At 45.8% G+C, this 18266-nt stretch overlaps 1 protein-coding gene across 24 annotated transcripts in view; it reads left to right on the top strand.

Moving 5' to 3' along the window:
• Nucleotides 1-18266, top strand: part of ERC2 (ELKS/RAB6-interacting/CAST family member 2) — a 1931514-nt gene that overhangs the window by 138249 nt on the left and 1774999 nt on the right. For all 24 annotated transcript variants that reach the window (XM_068253678.1, XM_068253677.1, XM_068253691.1 and 21 more), the window contains one exon: nucleotides 8882-9680. In XM_068253678.1, coding sequence (XP_068109779.1) covers nucleotides 9027-9680 — 654 coding nt within the window. In that variant the 5' untranslated portion in view covers nucleotides 8882-9026. The remainder of the gene's footprint in view (nucleotides 1-8881; nucleotides 9681-18266) is intronic.

Below are 18266 nucleotides of genomic sequence, written 5' to 3'. Positions count from 1 at the left end.
CTGACAGTGATCTGAGGGTGTGGTCGGGTGATTGAGGGTCTGATCTGATGGGTATGATGGGTAGCAGTGACAGGGCGTGATTGATGGGTGATCAGTGGGTGATTAGAGGGGAGGTCAGATGTAAATAAAGCACTGGGGAGGGTCTGATCTGATGGGTAGCAGTGACAGGGGTGGACGGGGTGATTAATAGGTGAACAGGGTGTGATTAGAGGGGAGAAAAGATGCAAGCAATGCACTGGCGAGGTGATCAGGGGGGTCTGAGGGCGATCTGAGGGTGTGGGCGGGTGATTGGGTGCTCGCAAGGGGCAGATGAGGGTCTGATCTGATGGGTATGATGGGTAGCAGTGACAGGTGGTGACAGGGGGTGATTGATGGGTGATCAGTGGGTGATTAGAGGGGAGAACAGATGTAAACAATGCACTTGGGAGGTGATCTGAGGGCGGGTCTGCGGGCGATCTGAGGGTGTGGGTGGGTGATCAGGTGCCCGCAAGGGGCAGGTTAGGGTCTGATCTGATGGGTGGCAGGGACAGGTGGTGACAGGGGGTGATTTATGGGTGATTGACGGGTGATTAGAGGGGAGAATAGTTGTATACAGTACACAGGGGGGGTCTGGGGGGAGTCTGGGGAGGATCTGAGGGTCTGAAGGGGGGTGATCAGGAGCCCCCAGGGGGCAGTTTAGGACCTGATCTAAAATATAGCGTTGACAGATAGTGGGACCACCAGGGTAGGAGGCAGCCTGTATAATACACTTTGTATACATTACAAAGTGTATTATACACTTTGTAGCAGCAGATGGAGGGTTAACAACTCGCCGGCGCTGCTAATTGGTCGGCAGGTTGATGTCGCGGATGGGCGGAGCATAGATGCGCACGATCCCCGACTATTCAGTCCCCCAGGTGCCCCCGCCGATCGGCGTTAGGCGGTCCTGGGGTGCCACTTTGCTGACGCCCATAGGTAGTGGGCGGTCGGCAAGTGGTTAAATGGAGAAAGTGACTGTAGTTGAGAATGAGGTTTACATGTGAACTTTGTGTGCTTGGAGGCAAGAAAGTGAGGCGAGAGGGATTTAACAAATGGCAGAAACTCATTACATGACAAAAGAAGACCAGCAGGTTGCAGTGTGCTAACTGATATATGTACAGAAGCAGAAAAATAGCAAAGGAAAATTAACATGTTAGGAATAAAGATGGTTTGTGTTAATGCTAATAACTCTTATGTGCAAATTGTATGCAGCTTGAACCAATGAAAATTGACAGCAAGTGCACTTGAATGGCGCAGTTTTAACCACTTCAGCCTGCAGGTTGTTTTCACCTTAAAGGGAAGGTTCAGGGACGATAAAAAAAAATATCCACATCCAATTACCTGGGGCTTCCTCCAGCCCGTGGCAGGCAGGAGGTGCCCTCGGCGCCGCTCCGCAGGCTCCCGGTGGTCTCCGATGGCGCGCCCAACCTGGCCAGGCCGGCGGCCAGGTCGGGCTTCTTCTGCGCTCCAATCTGCGTCTCACTGGTGCGCGCTGACGTCATCGGACGTCCTCCGGGCTGTACTGCGCAGGCTCAGTAGTTCTGAGCCTGCGCAGTACAGCCCGGAGGACGTCCGATGACTTCAGCGCGCACCAGTGAGACGCAAATTGGAGCGCAGAAGAGGCCCGACCTGGCTGCCGGCCTGGCGCGCCACCGGGGGCCTGTGGAGCAGCGCCGGGGGCACCTCCTGCCTGTTGTGGGCTGGAGGAAGCCCCAGGTAAGTGGATTTTTTTTTATCGTCCCTGAACCTTCCCTTTAAAGGACGGAAGCAATTTTCTCCTGAAGCGCTCCTCCCATTCATTTGCCAATAACTTTATCACTACTCATCGCAACTAAATGATCTATAGCTTGTTTTTTTCACCACAACGTTGGCTTTTTGAGGGAGATGTTTGCTTTTAGTAATTGCTTCACTTTCTATGCATTTTAAAGGGAAAAACAAGGAAAACTTGAACAAATAGACTACTTCTCTACTTCAATGCTACTGTAAATAAAACCCACCCATTTTATTTGCCCGTTAGTCCTGGCTATCACAATATTTATAAAGTATTTATAAATTATGCAACAATATATTATTTAGAAATAATGGTTTATTTTTTTTCTGTTTCTACTCTATCAATAATCACAAGCCCCTTATTACTAAAATAATAGTAATATACCTGTAATGATTGTGGAACTTTCTCCGTGATCAGCGCACAACGCGTGCGCTGATACGGCGGAAATCCTCCACAAGCGTGTAATTGCAGGAACCCAGCAAAAGGTGCTACACACCCGTAGAGGGAAATTCCTGTCGGCAGATGGCGCTCAGGAGTGCAGAGGAACCAATCCTCTGTACCTCCACAAATGCCAGACAGGAATTGTACGAAGCGCAGAACGCAATCGCAAGGGAAGCGATTGCGAATGAGAACGAGCAAAGGGACAGGTTGTATGTGTGTGCGTCAATCTAGTCGCCACCCGCGACAGCACACACACAACAGCAGATACGAAACAGAAACGCAACCGCAAGAAAGGCGATTGCCAAAAGTGATACAAGGCAGATCAGAACAGAATACGAGGATAGCAAAGGCACAGCAAATCATACAATGAGGAGATACGGAAAATAACAAACGCTAACTGAACGCAAACACCGCACTCATTTGCAACAGTGCACGCATTCATGCACGGTCTCCACGTGATAAGCACAATAGAGACAAGCACACCTAACTAACCATCGACAGACAAACATGTAACAGAGGACGCGAGCGCTTGCTTAACGGTTACCTCACCGAGCCTCCAGCAAGCGTTCATAGCAGACAAAACAGACACACGAAAACAGGGACAAGCGAGAGATAGGATCCACAGCACTAGCGAAAGTGGCTAGCGCGATCCAGGAAGACAGAACAGAAGGATCCACAGTACTAGCGCAGGACGCTAGTGCGATCCAGGTACAGAGTAGCAGACCAGAAGGATCCACAGCACTAGCGCTAGGCGAGTGAGATCCAGGCAGACAGAGTAGCAGAACAGAAGGATCCACAGCAGTATCGCAGGATGCTAGTGCGATCCAGGAAGGCAAAACAGAAGGATCCACAGCACTAGCGGAAAGTGGCTAGCGCGATCCAAGGAGACAGAACAGAAGGATCCACAGCGCTAGCGCAAGAAGCTAGTGCGATCCAAGTGAGACAGATCAGAAGAGATAGCTGGTAGCAACCGCTGCACCAGCTATACTCCAAGAACAGAGATCAGAACGATTTCTTGTCGACCACCGCTGGGACAGGACAATCGCAACAGAACAAACAAAACAGATAAGCAATCCTAACTGCACTAGGTGAACCTGCCTAGCGCAGTTTCAGGAATTACTCTAAGCTGAACTTCAAACAAAGAGAAAGGCTGACACTCCTCCAGGAGTGTTTCACAGGAAGGAATCCTTATGACCAACCAAGCATTGTGGGAAACACATAGTACTTATAGTACACGCCTCCAATGAATGTGGCCAGGCAGTTTGCATGACAAGGTATGCAAATTCCTCAGCAAACACAAGCTGCAAAACTGACAGAAGCTCTCCTTTCCAGAGTCCTGCAGCATGCAAACCTAAACAATGGTCAAAAAGCTGCCTGCCTGCACAGGCAGCTGTGCAGATCATTACAGTACCCCCCCCCCCCCCTCCAGGGTCGAATTCCAGAGGACCCTCAAAACTGCTATTTCCAAACCACTTTAACAGAAGACTCATGAAGGTCGGGACAGCCCGACAAGGTCCAATTCCAGAGTCAGTCCACCCGAAACCGACCTCATCGGAAACAGAAGCCACCGAAACATGCCTGTCAGCACTACAAGTCTCAGCGTAACACCCATCAGGACTGTGGATACCAGAGAAGAAGCCATCGACACCCTCCAGACAATACCCACCACCTTCCAAGGAGTGTCCGAAAATACCAAATCTGCTACAAAACCTGTTCGAAGTGTCTCTTTCAAAACAAAAGCCGCTGTTGATCGTATTCAGGGTACCAAGCAAAACTTCTCTCGGAATCTCCCAGAACGCCTTGAAGCTCCGCAGAGATTCCAAGAAGCCAGAACGCTCACCAGGCTCACATGGAGAGCTACTAAGCACCCCCATGGAACCTATGACAGTTCCAGATTCAGAATTAGCAGGACACCCATCAAGATCAGGACTTTCAGGGACCTCTTCTGGGCATGCAAGCAGGCAGGCTAAATCAGAACATGTGTCCACCGAGGAAGCATCTGAGTACGTTGGTAACCGAGGCACACTTGGGCTTTCTGGGTCACAGAGCACACTGGGGTACACCAGCACAGGAGAAACCTCAGGACATGTCGGGGAACTGCCAACCTCAGAGTCCGGCATGACCAGACCAAAACCAGGACCGGGCAGAAAATCATCACGAGTAGAGGTCACAGGTACTGGTATTTCAAAAGAAGACTCGGTCTCAGGCTTAGAGATCTCAATGACTGTAATGGTATCTGACAGAAATTCATCATTGACTACCCATGACTGAAGCTCCACCAGAGCTGAAAAGGTAGCCAGCAAGGCAGCAATGCCCACGGAAGAGGGCAACACCTCAGAAGGACTTGGGGGGCAGGAGACATCTCCTACAAGTTCTGCACCCTTTGGGAGGAACTCGGAGACCTCCAGAACATCAAACAAGACCTCAGGAACATCATTTTCCAGGTTTTCTAAGAAGGATTCTGAACTATCCATGTTACAGGGCTGAACATTAAATACCTCCTGCAGGCAGGGCAGATGTCCCAGGAATGGTTCCACCATAACCTGAGACTGAACTTCATCATAATTAGCGGGATGTACAGGAATATTTACTGGAACACACACTGACTCCCTAACTTCCCCCAAGCATTGTGGGAAACACATAGTACTTATAGTACACGCCTCCAATGAATGTGGCCAGGCAATTTGCATGACAACGTATGCAAATTCCTCAGCAAACACAAGCTGCAAAACTGACAGAAGCTCTCCTTTCCAGAGTCCTGCAGCATGCAAACCTAAACAATGGTCAAAAAGCTGCCTGCCTGCACAGGCAGCTGAGCAGATCATTACAATACCCTCATTACGTACATATTAAAAATGCTCAGACCTGAAGACATTTATGTATTTTTTTTAAACTGTCACTTTTTTTGTAGCTACAGGGGAGGATTAATAAGGTTTTATTAAACAAATCATTTATTTTAACTTTTTAACTTTAATTTTACTTTTTGGCCATTGGGTGGGGCTAAGCACTATCCTGGTAGTTGCCAGGAAGTGCTTGATCTTTTTTTTTTTTTTTTTTACTTTTAGCTTTCAGTTTTATGAATCAACATGCCCTGATTCCAATCAATCCCCTTTAAGAGCTATGGGGAATGAGCGGAACGTGTGCGCATATGCGCCCACCCACCACAACAACACTGTACATGAATACACGTCCAGATAGACTTCAGCAGCTCCTATCTGGACGACTATAGTATTCAGATATGATGAACTGGTTAAGCTGCAAACCATTTGCATTAAATTTGTATCATAGCATGATTTATTAGCTTCCTGTTGACCATCTCTACTTAGGAATTGGAATGGTTAACAAGATACAAATATTTCTAACTTGCATGCACATTTAATGCAAATTGTAACTTGCTTGCTTGCAATTTGCATTCGGATTTGCAAGTCGGATGCAAATCAGAATTATTTGCATCTGACTGAAAATCTTTAGTTAGGGATATATATGTGTCTTTTACATTGCAAATTGCAATACGATTTTCATTTGGGATTCCCCTAGCCCTCTACGGTATTCCTTTAATGTTGATTGTGCAGGTTATTGTATCAGTGCAACTGTCTCAATTAAAGGAAACATCCAAGCTGCTGGAAAAAAAATCTACTTACCCAGGGCTTCCTCCAGCCCCTTGCAGCCATCCTGTGCCCTCATCACAGCTCCACTCCCTGCCGGCAGGTTCCCTCCGGTGCAAGATGCACACTACTGCGTCTGTGCGTGCGGCTTTCAGAGTCACAATGACTTCATTTGGACAGTAGTTCTGCGCCTGTTCAGTACAGCCCGGGTGACGTCAGTGCGACTCCGTGAGCCTGGCGAGGTCGGCATCTGCTCCGGAGGCAACCGGGAGCCACCAGAGCTGCGGCGAGGACACAGGACGGCTGCAAGGGGCTGGAGAAAGCCCAAGGTAAGTAGATTTTTTATTTTAAATTTCCCTGGACCTTCCCTTTAAATATGGCCATTAAAAAATAGGAGTAGAGGGCAAAGTATTCCTCTTATTGCTCTTCTTGCTCGTTGCACCAGGGTTTCTCACTGTCTTGGGCCGTGGGTTCTTATTTCGTTAACTTTTTCTCCTGACTCTGTAACAATATTTTCAGCCTTATTTCTTCTATCCTATAAGTTTCTATACCTATTCTAATGTGGTCCGTCTTACTGCAGCCTTTCCTAGTTGCACAGTGGCTATATTATCTCTGTTATATTATCTAATCTTCTTTCCTTTGTCAGCTTTGTTGGGCTCAGGCACTCAGGCAGGAATGTGCTGCTCTGCTTGTGATAGACAGAAGCTATACACACCCTCTCCATGCCCCCTCCATTCTCTGTATGAGTCACAAACTGAGCCCTCAGCCAATCACATGCTGGTTAGCAGTCAAGTTTTTTGTTTGTAAACCCTGCCTAAAACTGGCAATTACAAGCCAGGATTGCAGCAGGGAGTGGCAGAAACAGCACAGAGGGGCTTTTAGAGTACATATTCTCTTTAAAAAAACTTTTCAGCACTTTGCAACTGAAAACATTCCAAAAAGCGGTGAAAAGTACTATCAAAACTATTTTGAGTTTTGAGTATCTTCTTGCTTGCTGGTGGCTATTATTATTATTAATTTATAAATTGCCATCATATTTTGTGGCGCTGCACAAAGTTAGAAACGAACATGGGGTACATAATAATACAGACAATGACATACACCAATATACAAAATACACAAATTGGTGACAATACAAAATCAATACAAAATACAGAATTGGTAATGGCAGTGATAAAAGTAACATTATGAAAAAAGGTACAATGAATTCCAAGACACAAAAGGGGGAGAGGACCCTTCCCTTGCAAGCTTACAATCTAAAGAGCAGTGACAAGGGCCCCTATGCAATTTTTTCTCCTAGGAGATATTTTTACACCTTTTAAATAAAATACATTTAAACCACCAGAATGCAAGAAAATACTCTAAATAATTTTGACAATACTTTCTCAACTACTTTTTTTTTTAATACTTTTTTAAATTACAAAGTGCTTGAAAGTTATTTTAAAGAGAAGATGAAAAATGATCTAGGAGAAAATTCAGGAGCAAATGGGTCCTGGAGTCTTGTGGCTGTTCTATCCTATTCTGGTAAATTCTGATGTTGCTTCTAAAATTGGTGCTTATGAAACTGACAGGAGACCTAGCAGGATATTTAAAGGGACACTAAGGAGTGCCCGAATTTAAAAGAATACACTTACCTGGGGCTTCTTCCAGCTCACCGCAGACGGCGAGGTCCCGCGGCGTCCTCCTGGCTCCTCTCCAACCTGTGTGGGTTTTCAGCGTATACGCAGACCTGTCACGCCGGCTGCTGTGATGAAGCGAAGATGCCCTCTTCTTCTCTCCCTTCTAGTAGATAAACAATCACAGGGTAAAAAAAAATAAAAAATTCTGTATCCCTTAACCACTCCCGGTTCTTGGACGTGACTCTCATGTCCTCATTTGTTTCCCTAAAGATTCCAGGACGTGAGAGGCTCATCTTGCACTTAAGCTTAAAAGTGAATGGTTGCTCTAAGGCAGCAATCATTCCTTAAAACTTTAAAAAAGGTTTAAAGTGACAGTGTCCCATTCAATAATAAAGTGCCCCCCCCCTTTGGTTAACTTTTAACCCCTACCTAACTAACCCCTTGTGTCACCTATACTTGGCCTTAAGATTCATGGACACCTGTAATGGCTGCCACCTTTGGCGATCGGATGCAAGGGCAATAGTTTGGGGACACAATGCTATATAGATGCAACACTGTGCTGTTGCCTAGCAATGTCTGTACAGCATTGGGGTCCGTAAACTATGCACCATAGCGTACACATCCCGTTGCTATAGATGCATTGCCTGGCAATAATGGTATGCTACTTGCCCAACTAGTGATGAAATATGACATGCATGGTATCATATTAACTGAGACAAACCAAATAATGTATTTTGAGCTGCTTTACAACTATGGCACTTGCTTTCCTTGATAAAATGCCTGTAAAATTAAACAATTCTTGAAAAAAAAATATGACCCTAAGAAAGCCTAGATTGTCCTGAAAAAAAAACCTGTATACAGTATGTATTACTTTGGTGGCATAAGTAATAAAAAGGATATTGCTGGATCAATAGTATCAACCCAAGTTGTCAGGAATCAGGGTATAACCCAGGAATGTGAACTGCTTATGTGAGTTGTCAATGATGATGCAGTTCTCCTGAATGCATTTGAGTCATGCAGACCAAACCCAACTCTTACTGCTGGCCATGTCACCTGCTTTATTGATCCCCTGCTGGAAGGGAGTTTTGTGGCAAGCACCCTTTTTCAAACCATGCATTAGCTCAAACACTTCTCCTCTCCCAAAATCACAATGAATATTGAATTTATGGAATTCAGCAGTAGCCAAACACATCAAAATTAAGTATTTTTAGACTGTTGCAGTATGGCTGCTAGTTTGCTGGGAAGAGATGAGGGCGTAATAAAATCTATGACAGTACAGGGATATAGGGGGCACATCATGATCGTAAGTAATGAGTTCTCAGTGTTTTCGTGCAATTTTGATAGGAAAGAAAAAGTGCAAATAATGTATTTATTGAGTCTGCAAATGCTGTAATGAGTCATACTAATGACATATAATTGTTTTCTAGGTTTGTTTTGCTTGGAGGGTCTTCATGATGGAAGGACTGCAATGAAATCACATGCAACACTCTAAGTGCTGAGTAGAAGTTACTATTGTGATTTAGTATTGTTATTATTCCAGTTATTCTATTAGTACCAAACTACATTACAGCTATGTATGGAAGTGCTCGTACAATCACTAATCTGGAAGGCAGTCCTTCCAGATCACCTCGCTTGCCAAGATCACCTCGTTTGGGCCACAGACGAACAAGCAGTGGAGGAGGAGCAGGTAAAACCTTGTCAATGGAAAATATACAATCCCTTAATGCAGCCTATGCAACCTCTGGACCGATGTACTTGAGTGATCATGAAGGTGTAGCATCTACTACATTTCCAAAAGGAACTATGACACTTGGAAGGGCTACAAATCGAGCAGTCTATGGTGGGAGAGTTACAGCCATGGGAAGTAGTCCAAACATTGCTTCTGCTGGCCTTTCCCACACTGATGTCTTGTCGTATACGGACCATGTAGGTTTAACTAGCTCCTCCCATCATCATCACCACCATCACCAGGTTCCTTCTATGCTGAGACAAGTCAGAGATAGCACCATGCTTGATCTTCAGGTTCAGATGAAAGATTTGCAGAGAGAAAATGAGCTTTTACGGAAAGAGCTGGACATTAAAGACAGCAAGCTGGGGTCTTCTATGAACAGTATTAAAACTTTCTGGAGTCCGGAACTTAAAAAAGAAAGAGTCCTTCGTAAGGAAGAGGCAGCCAGGATGTCTGTTTTGAAGGAACAGATGAGAGTGTCCCATGAAGAAAACCAGGTAAATTTCTGAGTGTTTGTGATACACATTTTACTTTTGATTTGTCTCAAAGAGCTGCTGACGCTTGAAATTCTCTGTCCTTCTCCCCCTCTGCTCACCATAGATAGAGGCTTCTAGGTTCAGCACTCCAAACTTGCAGGTGTATAAAATGCTCTAGTTTGCTCTGAAAATGCTTTCGTTTAAAAGCAGTTAGTGACCAATGGATCGAAGGCAGTCGGGGAAAATAAACTGGAAGAGGCTAAAGGGCATATTTGTAAAGTGGAATTAAATCACAGTCTATCTACCAAGTTGTGATGTGTGACTGTTTTACAAGGTTAATGAAACCCTGCCTTGAAAAATACAATTCAACTTCAGTTTACTTAAAGTTTCATCATTTACAGAAATTTGTACAAGCATTAAAGAAAACCATTGAAGAAATCCGCAGCACCACGTCTGTATTAAAGGAATACTATCGATACCCAAGTGTTCTAAAATGACAGTGTGCAAATAATGTCTAAGTAGCTGTGTAAACATTTTCCTACTTTTCATGGTAAATATCAGTGGCAAAAACTGTAATTTATTGAGGGTAGGATTTAGCTATATTGGGACAAATCAGATGCAGAAGGGGTGTCTGCTTCAATGCACAGCCAGAGTTGCATATCAGACTACAGAAAGCAAGTATCAAACATATCAAACTCTGTAAGCAAAAACAGTTACATTTCCTCTGCTCTCCAGACACTTCAGTCAGAAACAGAGCTCCCAACAGCTGCAGCTCCTGTGTCCTGTCTTTCTCTGTCACACACAGAGTTACACATAGAGTTACACATAGTGTGAGGGGAATTTCCCCTCTCCTCATGACTCAGTCAGCCGTCAGTTTTGGCGTCAGTAAACTTTGAATGTATTTTGCTAACAGTAAACAAAGAAGTTGCTACTAAAATGTATACACCAGTACTTAGCAGCACTTCCCAAACAATTCCTGTGTCAATTGAAAAAAATATGTGAATCGATAGTATTCCTTTAAACTCTTTTAATGTGCTTTAATACAGACATGGTGCTGTGGATTTCTTTACTGGATACTTCTGACCCCAGAGGAACACGGGATCTACTCTGCTTAGCACACGTCTTCTCCCCATTGGGGGCTGGTCCTCACTGCTTTTAAAGAAAACCATGACAGCTGCACAGAGCTTGTGCTAAATTGATTTAAAGTGTACCTAAACAGGCTTCCCCATCCTCCTAACCAGAGCCAATACAGCACTGAGACCCCCGTAAATCCGCTTGTCAGGAGGCCGATTGGATCTGCTCTAATGCATGGGTGCAGACAGCCTGCACAGTACAGTGGACCCAATTGAGCTTGGCTATTTCTGCCAAAGCCAAGTTGGAAAGCTGCAACTGCACCTGCAGTTCCGTTGTAAATATTATTGTGAGTGACTCTTTGGGGGCAGGGGGTTTTGTGGGCAGCGCTGGATCGAGTTGGCTGAGGATGACGGGGAAAGCCTCATTAGCATCCAGGGGCCTCCCCCTCCTGTGGTAAGTATCTCCTTTTTTATTCCCTTAAGTTCAGGCTTACTATAAAGAGTACCTAAATTGTAAATTACAGTTTGCTTTAAACCTAATAAGTTGCCAAGATATATAAAATCGCACATAATAAAGTGTGATTTTCTCACCCCAAGGGTCTATATTCCACATATGGTTTTGAAATCCCTGCCCCCAGTGTGAAATTGGGCCAGAGTGATTTTTTTCTCTTTCCAAACCGTAGCTGCAAAGGATGCTGGGGGATTGATTTCATAACTTTACCCCCCATGTTCATCCAGGTAGGAAGACAGCCACCTGAAATAAGAATTATAGCAAAGAGACAGGATAAGACAGGCTGCTGCAGTTCTGTTTCTCCTCTCTCTTACACACTGTGAAAAGAGAAGTAATTTGATCCAGGCAGGCAAGAGAGTTCAGGAGAAAGTGGCAGGGTTGGGGAGTGAATAAGGCTGGAGGGGAGGACACAACGCTGAGGGTCTGAGCCCACTAATGCAGTTGTGTCTGCTTCTGTCCACTTTTCAGCATCTGTAACATTGATGTGTAACTGATAAGCAGACACAACTGCGTTAGTGGGCTCAAGCCCTTAGGCCTAATTTCTGTATGCAACGCAGGAGCCGTGCGTCAGTGTGTTGCATCTCATGATTTCCCGAGGCGGAGCTTGTGATCCTACTCATTATAATCAATGGAATTGTGGGTGCAATCGCCCCAATATGCGTGCAACCATGCGCTGAAATTCAGTGATGAATCGCAGTGCATGTATGGAAACATCAGACAGTGCAGTCTACGCACTTTCTGATGCCCCTGCATTTCCATAAGAGCGGCTAAAAGCGTGCATATGGAAACAAGCCCTGAGAGTGTATTTTAGCAAGGCTTCAGCATTAAGAGAAAGAAGGAAGTGCTACTACAGATTTCAATGTGAGTCTGTTCTATCCACTACGATGTACCAGATGTAAACTTGATATGTCTTTCTAACCGTACACCGTGCATGTATTGCCATCCAAACCTTTTTTTGGCCAGAGGTGCTCTTTAATAAATAAGTGTAGCAACGCACATTCAAAAGAAACGTGTCCATAGACATAAGACAGAACAAGTATCATTAAAGGACCACTATCACGAACAACTATATAATTTAAAATTCTTACCTATAAAATATACATTTGATCCAAAATAAAATGCACTATAAGTTTATTTTTTCCCATATTTGCTGTCGATTACAGTAGGTAGTTAAAATCTGACAGATTTGACAGGTTTTAAGCTAGCCCATCTCCTTACAGGGGATTATCAGGATTGCCTTTATGTTCAAAAAGCACTTACTGATGGCCGTAGGGAGGCTGGGTGGTATGTTTTTTAAGATCCTCCACAGGAATTGCTTTTATAAAGAATAAAGAAAGTGCTGAGAACCCCCCCCCCCCCCAATAAATAAATAAATAGTCCATAGAGCATTTTATTTGTGTTTTAAATCTTACAAATTTCGTGATAGTGGTTCTTAAATTGTTACTTACCTTTTCTCCTCAATAAGATTTTTATTGGGTTTTATGAACAATAACAGTACATAACATGCACGACATTTGTGCCATTCTGTTTGATACAATATAGGTTGTCATGTTTGTAGAGTAAAGGTGCCTTACAAAGAATGTCAGTTTCATGACTCACTGTCCAGGAATTAGATGACACCGTTCTTAGGATATTAAACATTCTCTTAACAAGAGCAGAGATATAAAAGTAGAAATACAAAACATTACAGATCAATACATCAACTAACACTATTGGTTGGAGTAGAACAACAATTTTCCTATCTAACGTTTTCTCTCGAATTTAGCATCCCGTCTAAGTGTATTCACACCACATGTCGAGACAGATGCAGTTTTACCTTTATAACCCTTTGTAGATAGGATTAACATCAGATATAGAATTGTTACTTACCTTATATACTTGCATATAAGCCTAATTTTTCAGCACAAAATTGTGCTAAAAAGTTACCCCCTTGGCTTATACGTGAGTCAGTGGAGCAGAACGTATGGTGGAGCAGGTTTTGTTACTGGCTGAGGAGCGAAAGGATCTTGCACTTGTGATGCTAGACTACCTGTATCCCCTGGCTTGTGGAGCGGAGCATGCAAGCAACATGTCAGGGGTGCAATGATCAGGGATTCTTCCTGTGTGGCAATCGCTGTGTCTCATAACTATGATGCCATCTAGTGGCATCTTGAGAGACAGCTGTATCATCCTTGGGGCACATCTGGCTATGGGGAGAGGGGATGACTTGTACTGAGGCACATCTGGCTACTGTGGAGGGGGTTATACTGGGGAGGGACTTGAACATGAGTCAGTCACTTTTTCCTGGTTTCTGAGGTAAAAGTGGGTACCTTGGCTTCTACTGGTTAACCACTAGTTCTGAAGCCACTAATCACCAACATTGTTTCCAAAGAGAGGGCTTAATATTTTCCTTGATAGCAAGCATCATGTGATGTTTACAAACATGTAGCAGACCAAGGCACTGACTATTCCAATCTATTGGAAAAGGACACTGCGGCTGCAAAGAGCGCATAAGAGCAAGACACTGTGACTGCAGAGGGGGGATTTTGGCAATATGTTTTTAAGAAAGAAAATAGAATGAAGTATCTTTTGGAGAAGCAGTAAAATGTGCAGCAAAGTGTACCCAACATTTATAACAGTTGTGTCACTTTATAAAGTGCACTTAAATTAGCACATAAATAAATAAGAACCTTGACAGTTGAATTTTAGCATACTTCATTAGTGTTGTTGGTTTGCGTTTGGTTGGTTTTATACCAAATTACAGAGTTTTCTGTATAAAACTTCTGAACTGACTAATGAGAGTATGTATTTACCTTATTTTTCGCCGTATAAGACACACTTTTTCTTCCCCAAAATTTTTGGGGAAAAGTGGGTGCGTCTTATGCGGCGAAGGTACAGATTTTGGGATGCAGAGGTGCGCAGGGAAGCGGTACATACATTACCTGCTCCTGCCGCCACGCTCCTGGCTCCAGTCCTGCTTCGCGATCCTCTTCTGCCATCCACCGATGCCTGGTGCTACAGCCGCCGCGCTCCTGGCTCCAGTCCTGCTTCGCGATCCTCTTCTGCCATCCACCGATGCCTGCTGCTACAGCTGCCATGATCCTGGCTCCAGTCCTGCTTCGCGATCCTCTTCTCCCATCTACCGCTGTTGCAGCCGCCGAACATCGCTGGCCGGTGAGTCCTAATTAGCCGCGCAGGGATTACGCAATCAGTACACGTGCGCCAGGGTCATGCATGGGGGCCCCCGGCACACGTGTGCTGATTGCGTAATCACCGTGCGGCTAATTGGGACTCACCGGCAAGCGATGTTCGGCGGCTGTAGCAGCGGTAGATGGGAGAAGAGGATCGCGAAGCAGGACTGGAGCCAGGATCATGGCAGCAGGAGCAGGTAACGTAAATATACTGTATTTACGCTGCTGGTACAAGGGGATATGGACAGGGGGACATGGCCGGCACAGCGGGACACGGACGGCACAGGGGTACACTGACAGGGGAACATGGCTGGCAGGAAGACACTAACAGGGGGACATGGCTGGCACAGGGACACTGACAGGGGGACATGGCTGGCACAGGGACACTGACAGGGGGACATGGCTGGCACAGGGGGACACTAACAGGGGGACATGGCTGGCACAGGGACACTGACAGGGTGACATGGCTGGCACAGGGACACTGACGGGGACATGGCTGGCACAGGGGGACACTAAGAGGGGGACATGGCTGGCACAGGGACACTGACAGGGGGACATGGCTGACACAGGGACACTGACGGGGACATGGCTGGCACAGGGACACTGACAGGGGGACATGGCTGGCAGAGGGACACTGACAGGGGGACATGGCTGGCACAAGGACACTGACAGGGGGACATGGCTGGCAGAGGAACACTGACAGGGGGACATGGCTGGCACAGGGGGACACTAAGAGGGCGACATGGCTGGCACAGGGACACTGACAGGGGGACATGGCTGACACAGGGACACTGATGGGGACATGGCTAGCACAGGGACACTGACAGGGGGACATGGCTGGCAGAGGGACACTGACAGGGGGACATGGCTGGCACAGGGACACTGACAGGGGGACATGGCTGGCAGAGGAACACTGACAGAGGGACATGGCTGGCACAGGGACACTGACAGGGGGACATGGCTGGCACAGGGACACTGACAGGGGGACATGGCTGGCACAGGGGGACACTAACAGGGGGACATGGCTGGCACAGGGACACTGACAGGGTGACATGGCTGGCACAGGGACACTGACGGGGACATGGCTGGCACAGGGGGACACTAAGAGGGGGACATGGCTGGCACAGGGACACTGACAGGGGGACATGGCTGACACAGGGACACTGACGGGGACATGGCTGGCACAGGGACACTGACAGGGGGACATGGCTGGCAGAGGGACACTGACAGGGGGACATGGCTGGCACAAGGACACTGACAGGGGGACATGGCTGGCAGAGGAACACTGACAGGGGGACATGGCTGGCACAGGGGGACACTAAGAGGGCGACATGGCTGGCACAGGGACACTGACAGGGGGACATGGCTGACACAGGGACACTGATGGGGACATGGCTAGCACAGGGACACTGACAGGGGGACATGGCTGGCAGAGGGACACTGACAGGGGGACATGGCTGGCACAGGGACACTGACAGGGGGACATGGCTGGCAGAGGAACACTGACAGAGGGACATGGCTGGCACAGGGACACAGACAGGGGGACATGGCTGGCAGAGGGACACTGACAGGGGGACATGGCTGGCACAGGGATTACTGACAGGGACATGGCTGGCACAGGGTCACTGACGGGGACATGGCTGGCACAGGGGGAGACTGACAGGGGGACATGGCTGCCACAGGGGGACAGGGCTGGCACAAAAGGGCATGGTTGGCACAGGAGGACATGACAGGCACAGGGGGAAACAGCAGGCACAGGGGGACACAGGAACAGCCAATCCCTACACTGACCACATAGGGGTACACAGGCAGGCAACATGGGAATAGGCAATCATTACACTGTCCCCTTATGTGGTCAGTGTAATAGTATGTAGAGTAACTGGGGGGTGAAAAGTCCTTAAGACGCCCCTGCATCATACACACACCAAGGATTAGTTTTTTCTTTTTTTTTTCCTGATTTTTGCCTTCTAAATCTGGGTGCGTCTTATATGCCGGAGTGTCTTATACGGCGAAAAATACGGTACATGTCCCACAGATGAAAAATGTGCATACTAACTATGCAAACCCTCATTATGCACATTTTGTTTGTGTAATTAGTATGCACATAACTACAGGGAAGACCAGATTAAAGAAACCTCTGATTTCTTTACAGCAAACGTTGTAGTGAGAGAATTATGGAGGCTGGTATATTTATTACTGTATCTTTTAAACATTGCTAACTACTTGGCTGTTTTTTGGTGTTTAGGATTCAGCAAGTTAAATTTTACACAGAGCAACTGATCTGCATGCTCTTTCTGGGTCAATGGCTTAAATTATTAGAAGCTGAAGATCAACAGCCAGCCAGGCAATTAGCATTTTTTAAAAGGGATCCATTTGGTAGCCTCTTTATCCTCAGTACAGAGTCACTTTAAACACCGCAGAAACCGCTAGCATAGCGACATTAAAGCAAACATGTGCTTAAAAAGTTGAATGTAAGTACAGATACAATGGGTGCTAGAGTAGATTTGCACGCTATGGCCCTGATTCACAAAGCGGTGATAACTCAGTTATCACGCCTAAAAGACTTTAGGCGTGATAAGCCGTGCAAAGCTGAGTTATCACCGATTTGTGCTGCTCTTCGCGCGAAGCTCCCGCGCGCAAAGTTTTGCGCGCGTAGCGCACCGCGCTGCGCGCGCAAAGTCCCATAGGGCTCAATGGACGCTGCGCGCGAAGCATGGTACACTGCGCGCGCAGCACGGTGCGCTACACGCGCAAAACTTTGCGCGCGGGAGATCGCGCGAGTTTCTTCTTATCACGCCTAAACTGAGTTTAGGCGTGATAAAGGGCTTTTCACAGGCGTGCAAACACTTTGCACCACTTTGTGAATCAAGCCCTATGTGTTTTCTTATGTATGGGCCCAAATCATATTTTCATTTTCTTATTAGGGAGATGAGCACAAGTAATTTGTGCCCTCCATTAGCCTTTCTCAGCGTGTGCATGTGTATGACAGTTGGTTTCCTTTAAAGTTTTTGCTGTAATTCTGTCATTTTACAGTACTAATTTGCAAAGACATATAACTGGTTGCTGTTGTCAGCAAGCACAAATGCTTCCTATACCTGGTGTCTTGGGCTGAAGTTTTATCTCTCTCTAATGGTGCCCATACGTGGAACAATATTTTCATTTTCTTTTCGATTTGATAATTTCGTTGGACAATTCCGTTAGATCAAATATAAAGATTTTCCCATTTCGATTTTTATTGTAAAAAGGTGATAGTTTTTTTTTGTTTGTTTTTTTAATAAAAAGAAAAAAAGATGATTTTTTACTTCCATTCGATTCCATTGTTTTGTTCAAATAAATGGGAAAATCGAATAGTTTTATTGTACCGTATATGAACAGCATTAGGTAAAGCTGTTCTAAATCAGCTGAAGATTGATGTGTACTAATTCTGTCATTAAAATACACCTGAACTAAGAGTGATATGGAGGCTGCCATGTTTATTTCCCTTTAAACAATACTAGTTGCCTGGCTGTACTGCTGATCTCTTTGGCTGCAGTAGTGTTTGAATTACGCACCTGAAACAAGCACGGAGCTAATCCAGTCAGACATCAGTCAGAAACACGTGATCTGTATGTTTGTTCTGGGTCTGTGGCTATAAATATTTTAGAGACAGAGGATCAACAGGATAGCAGGGCAATTTGCATTGTCTAAAAGGATATAAATGTCAGCCGCCTTATCTCTCTATGTTCAGGTGTGCTTTAATCTCAAATGACTAGGGGGTATTTGGCCTATAGGAGCGGCTTAGTCAGGCAGGAAAGGGCAGGCTTAGTTTATGGCTCAGACATAAGTTGCACCCCATAAACACGCAGTAAAACAG

The sequence above is a fragment of the Hyperolius riggenbachi genome, chromosome 9 (assembly GCF_040937935.1).
Source record: "Hyperolius riggenbachi isolate aHypRig1 chromosome 9, aHypRig1.pri, whole genome shotgun sequence".
Taxonomy (NCBI): domain Eukaryota; kingdom Metazoa; phylum Chordata; class Amphibia; order Anura; family Hyperoliidae; genus Hyperolius; species Hyperolius riggenbachi.
The sequence above is the reverse complement of the archived record's forward strand: the minus strand, read 5'-3'. Positions and strand labels throughout refer to the sequence as shown.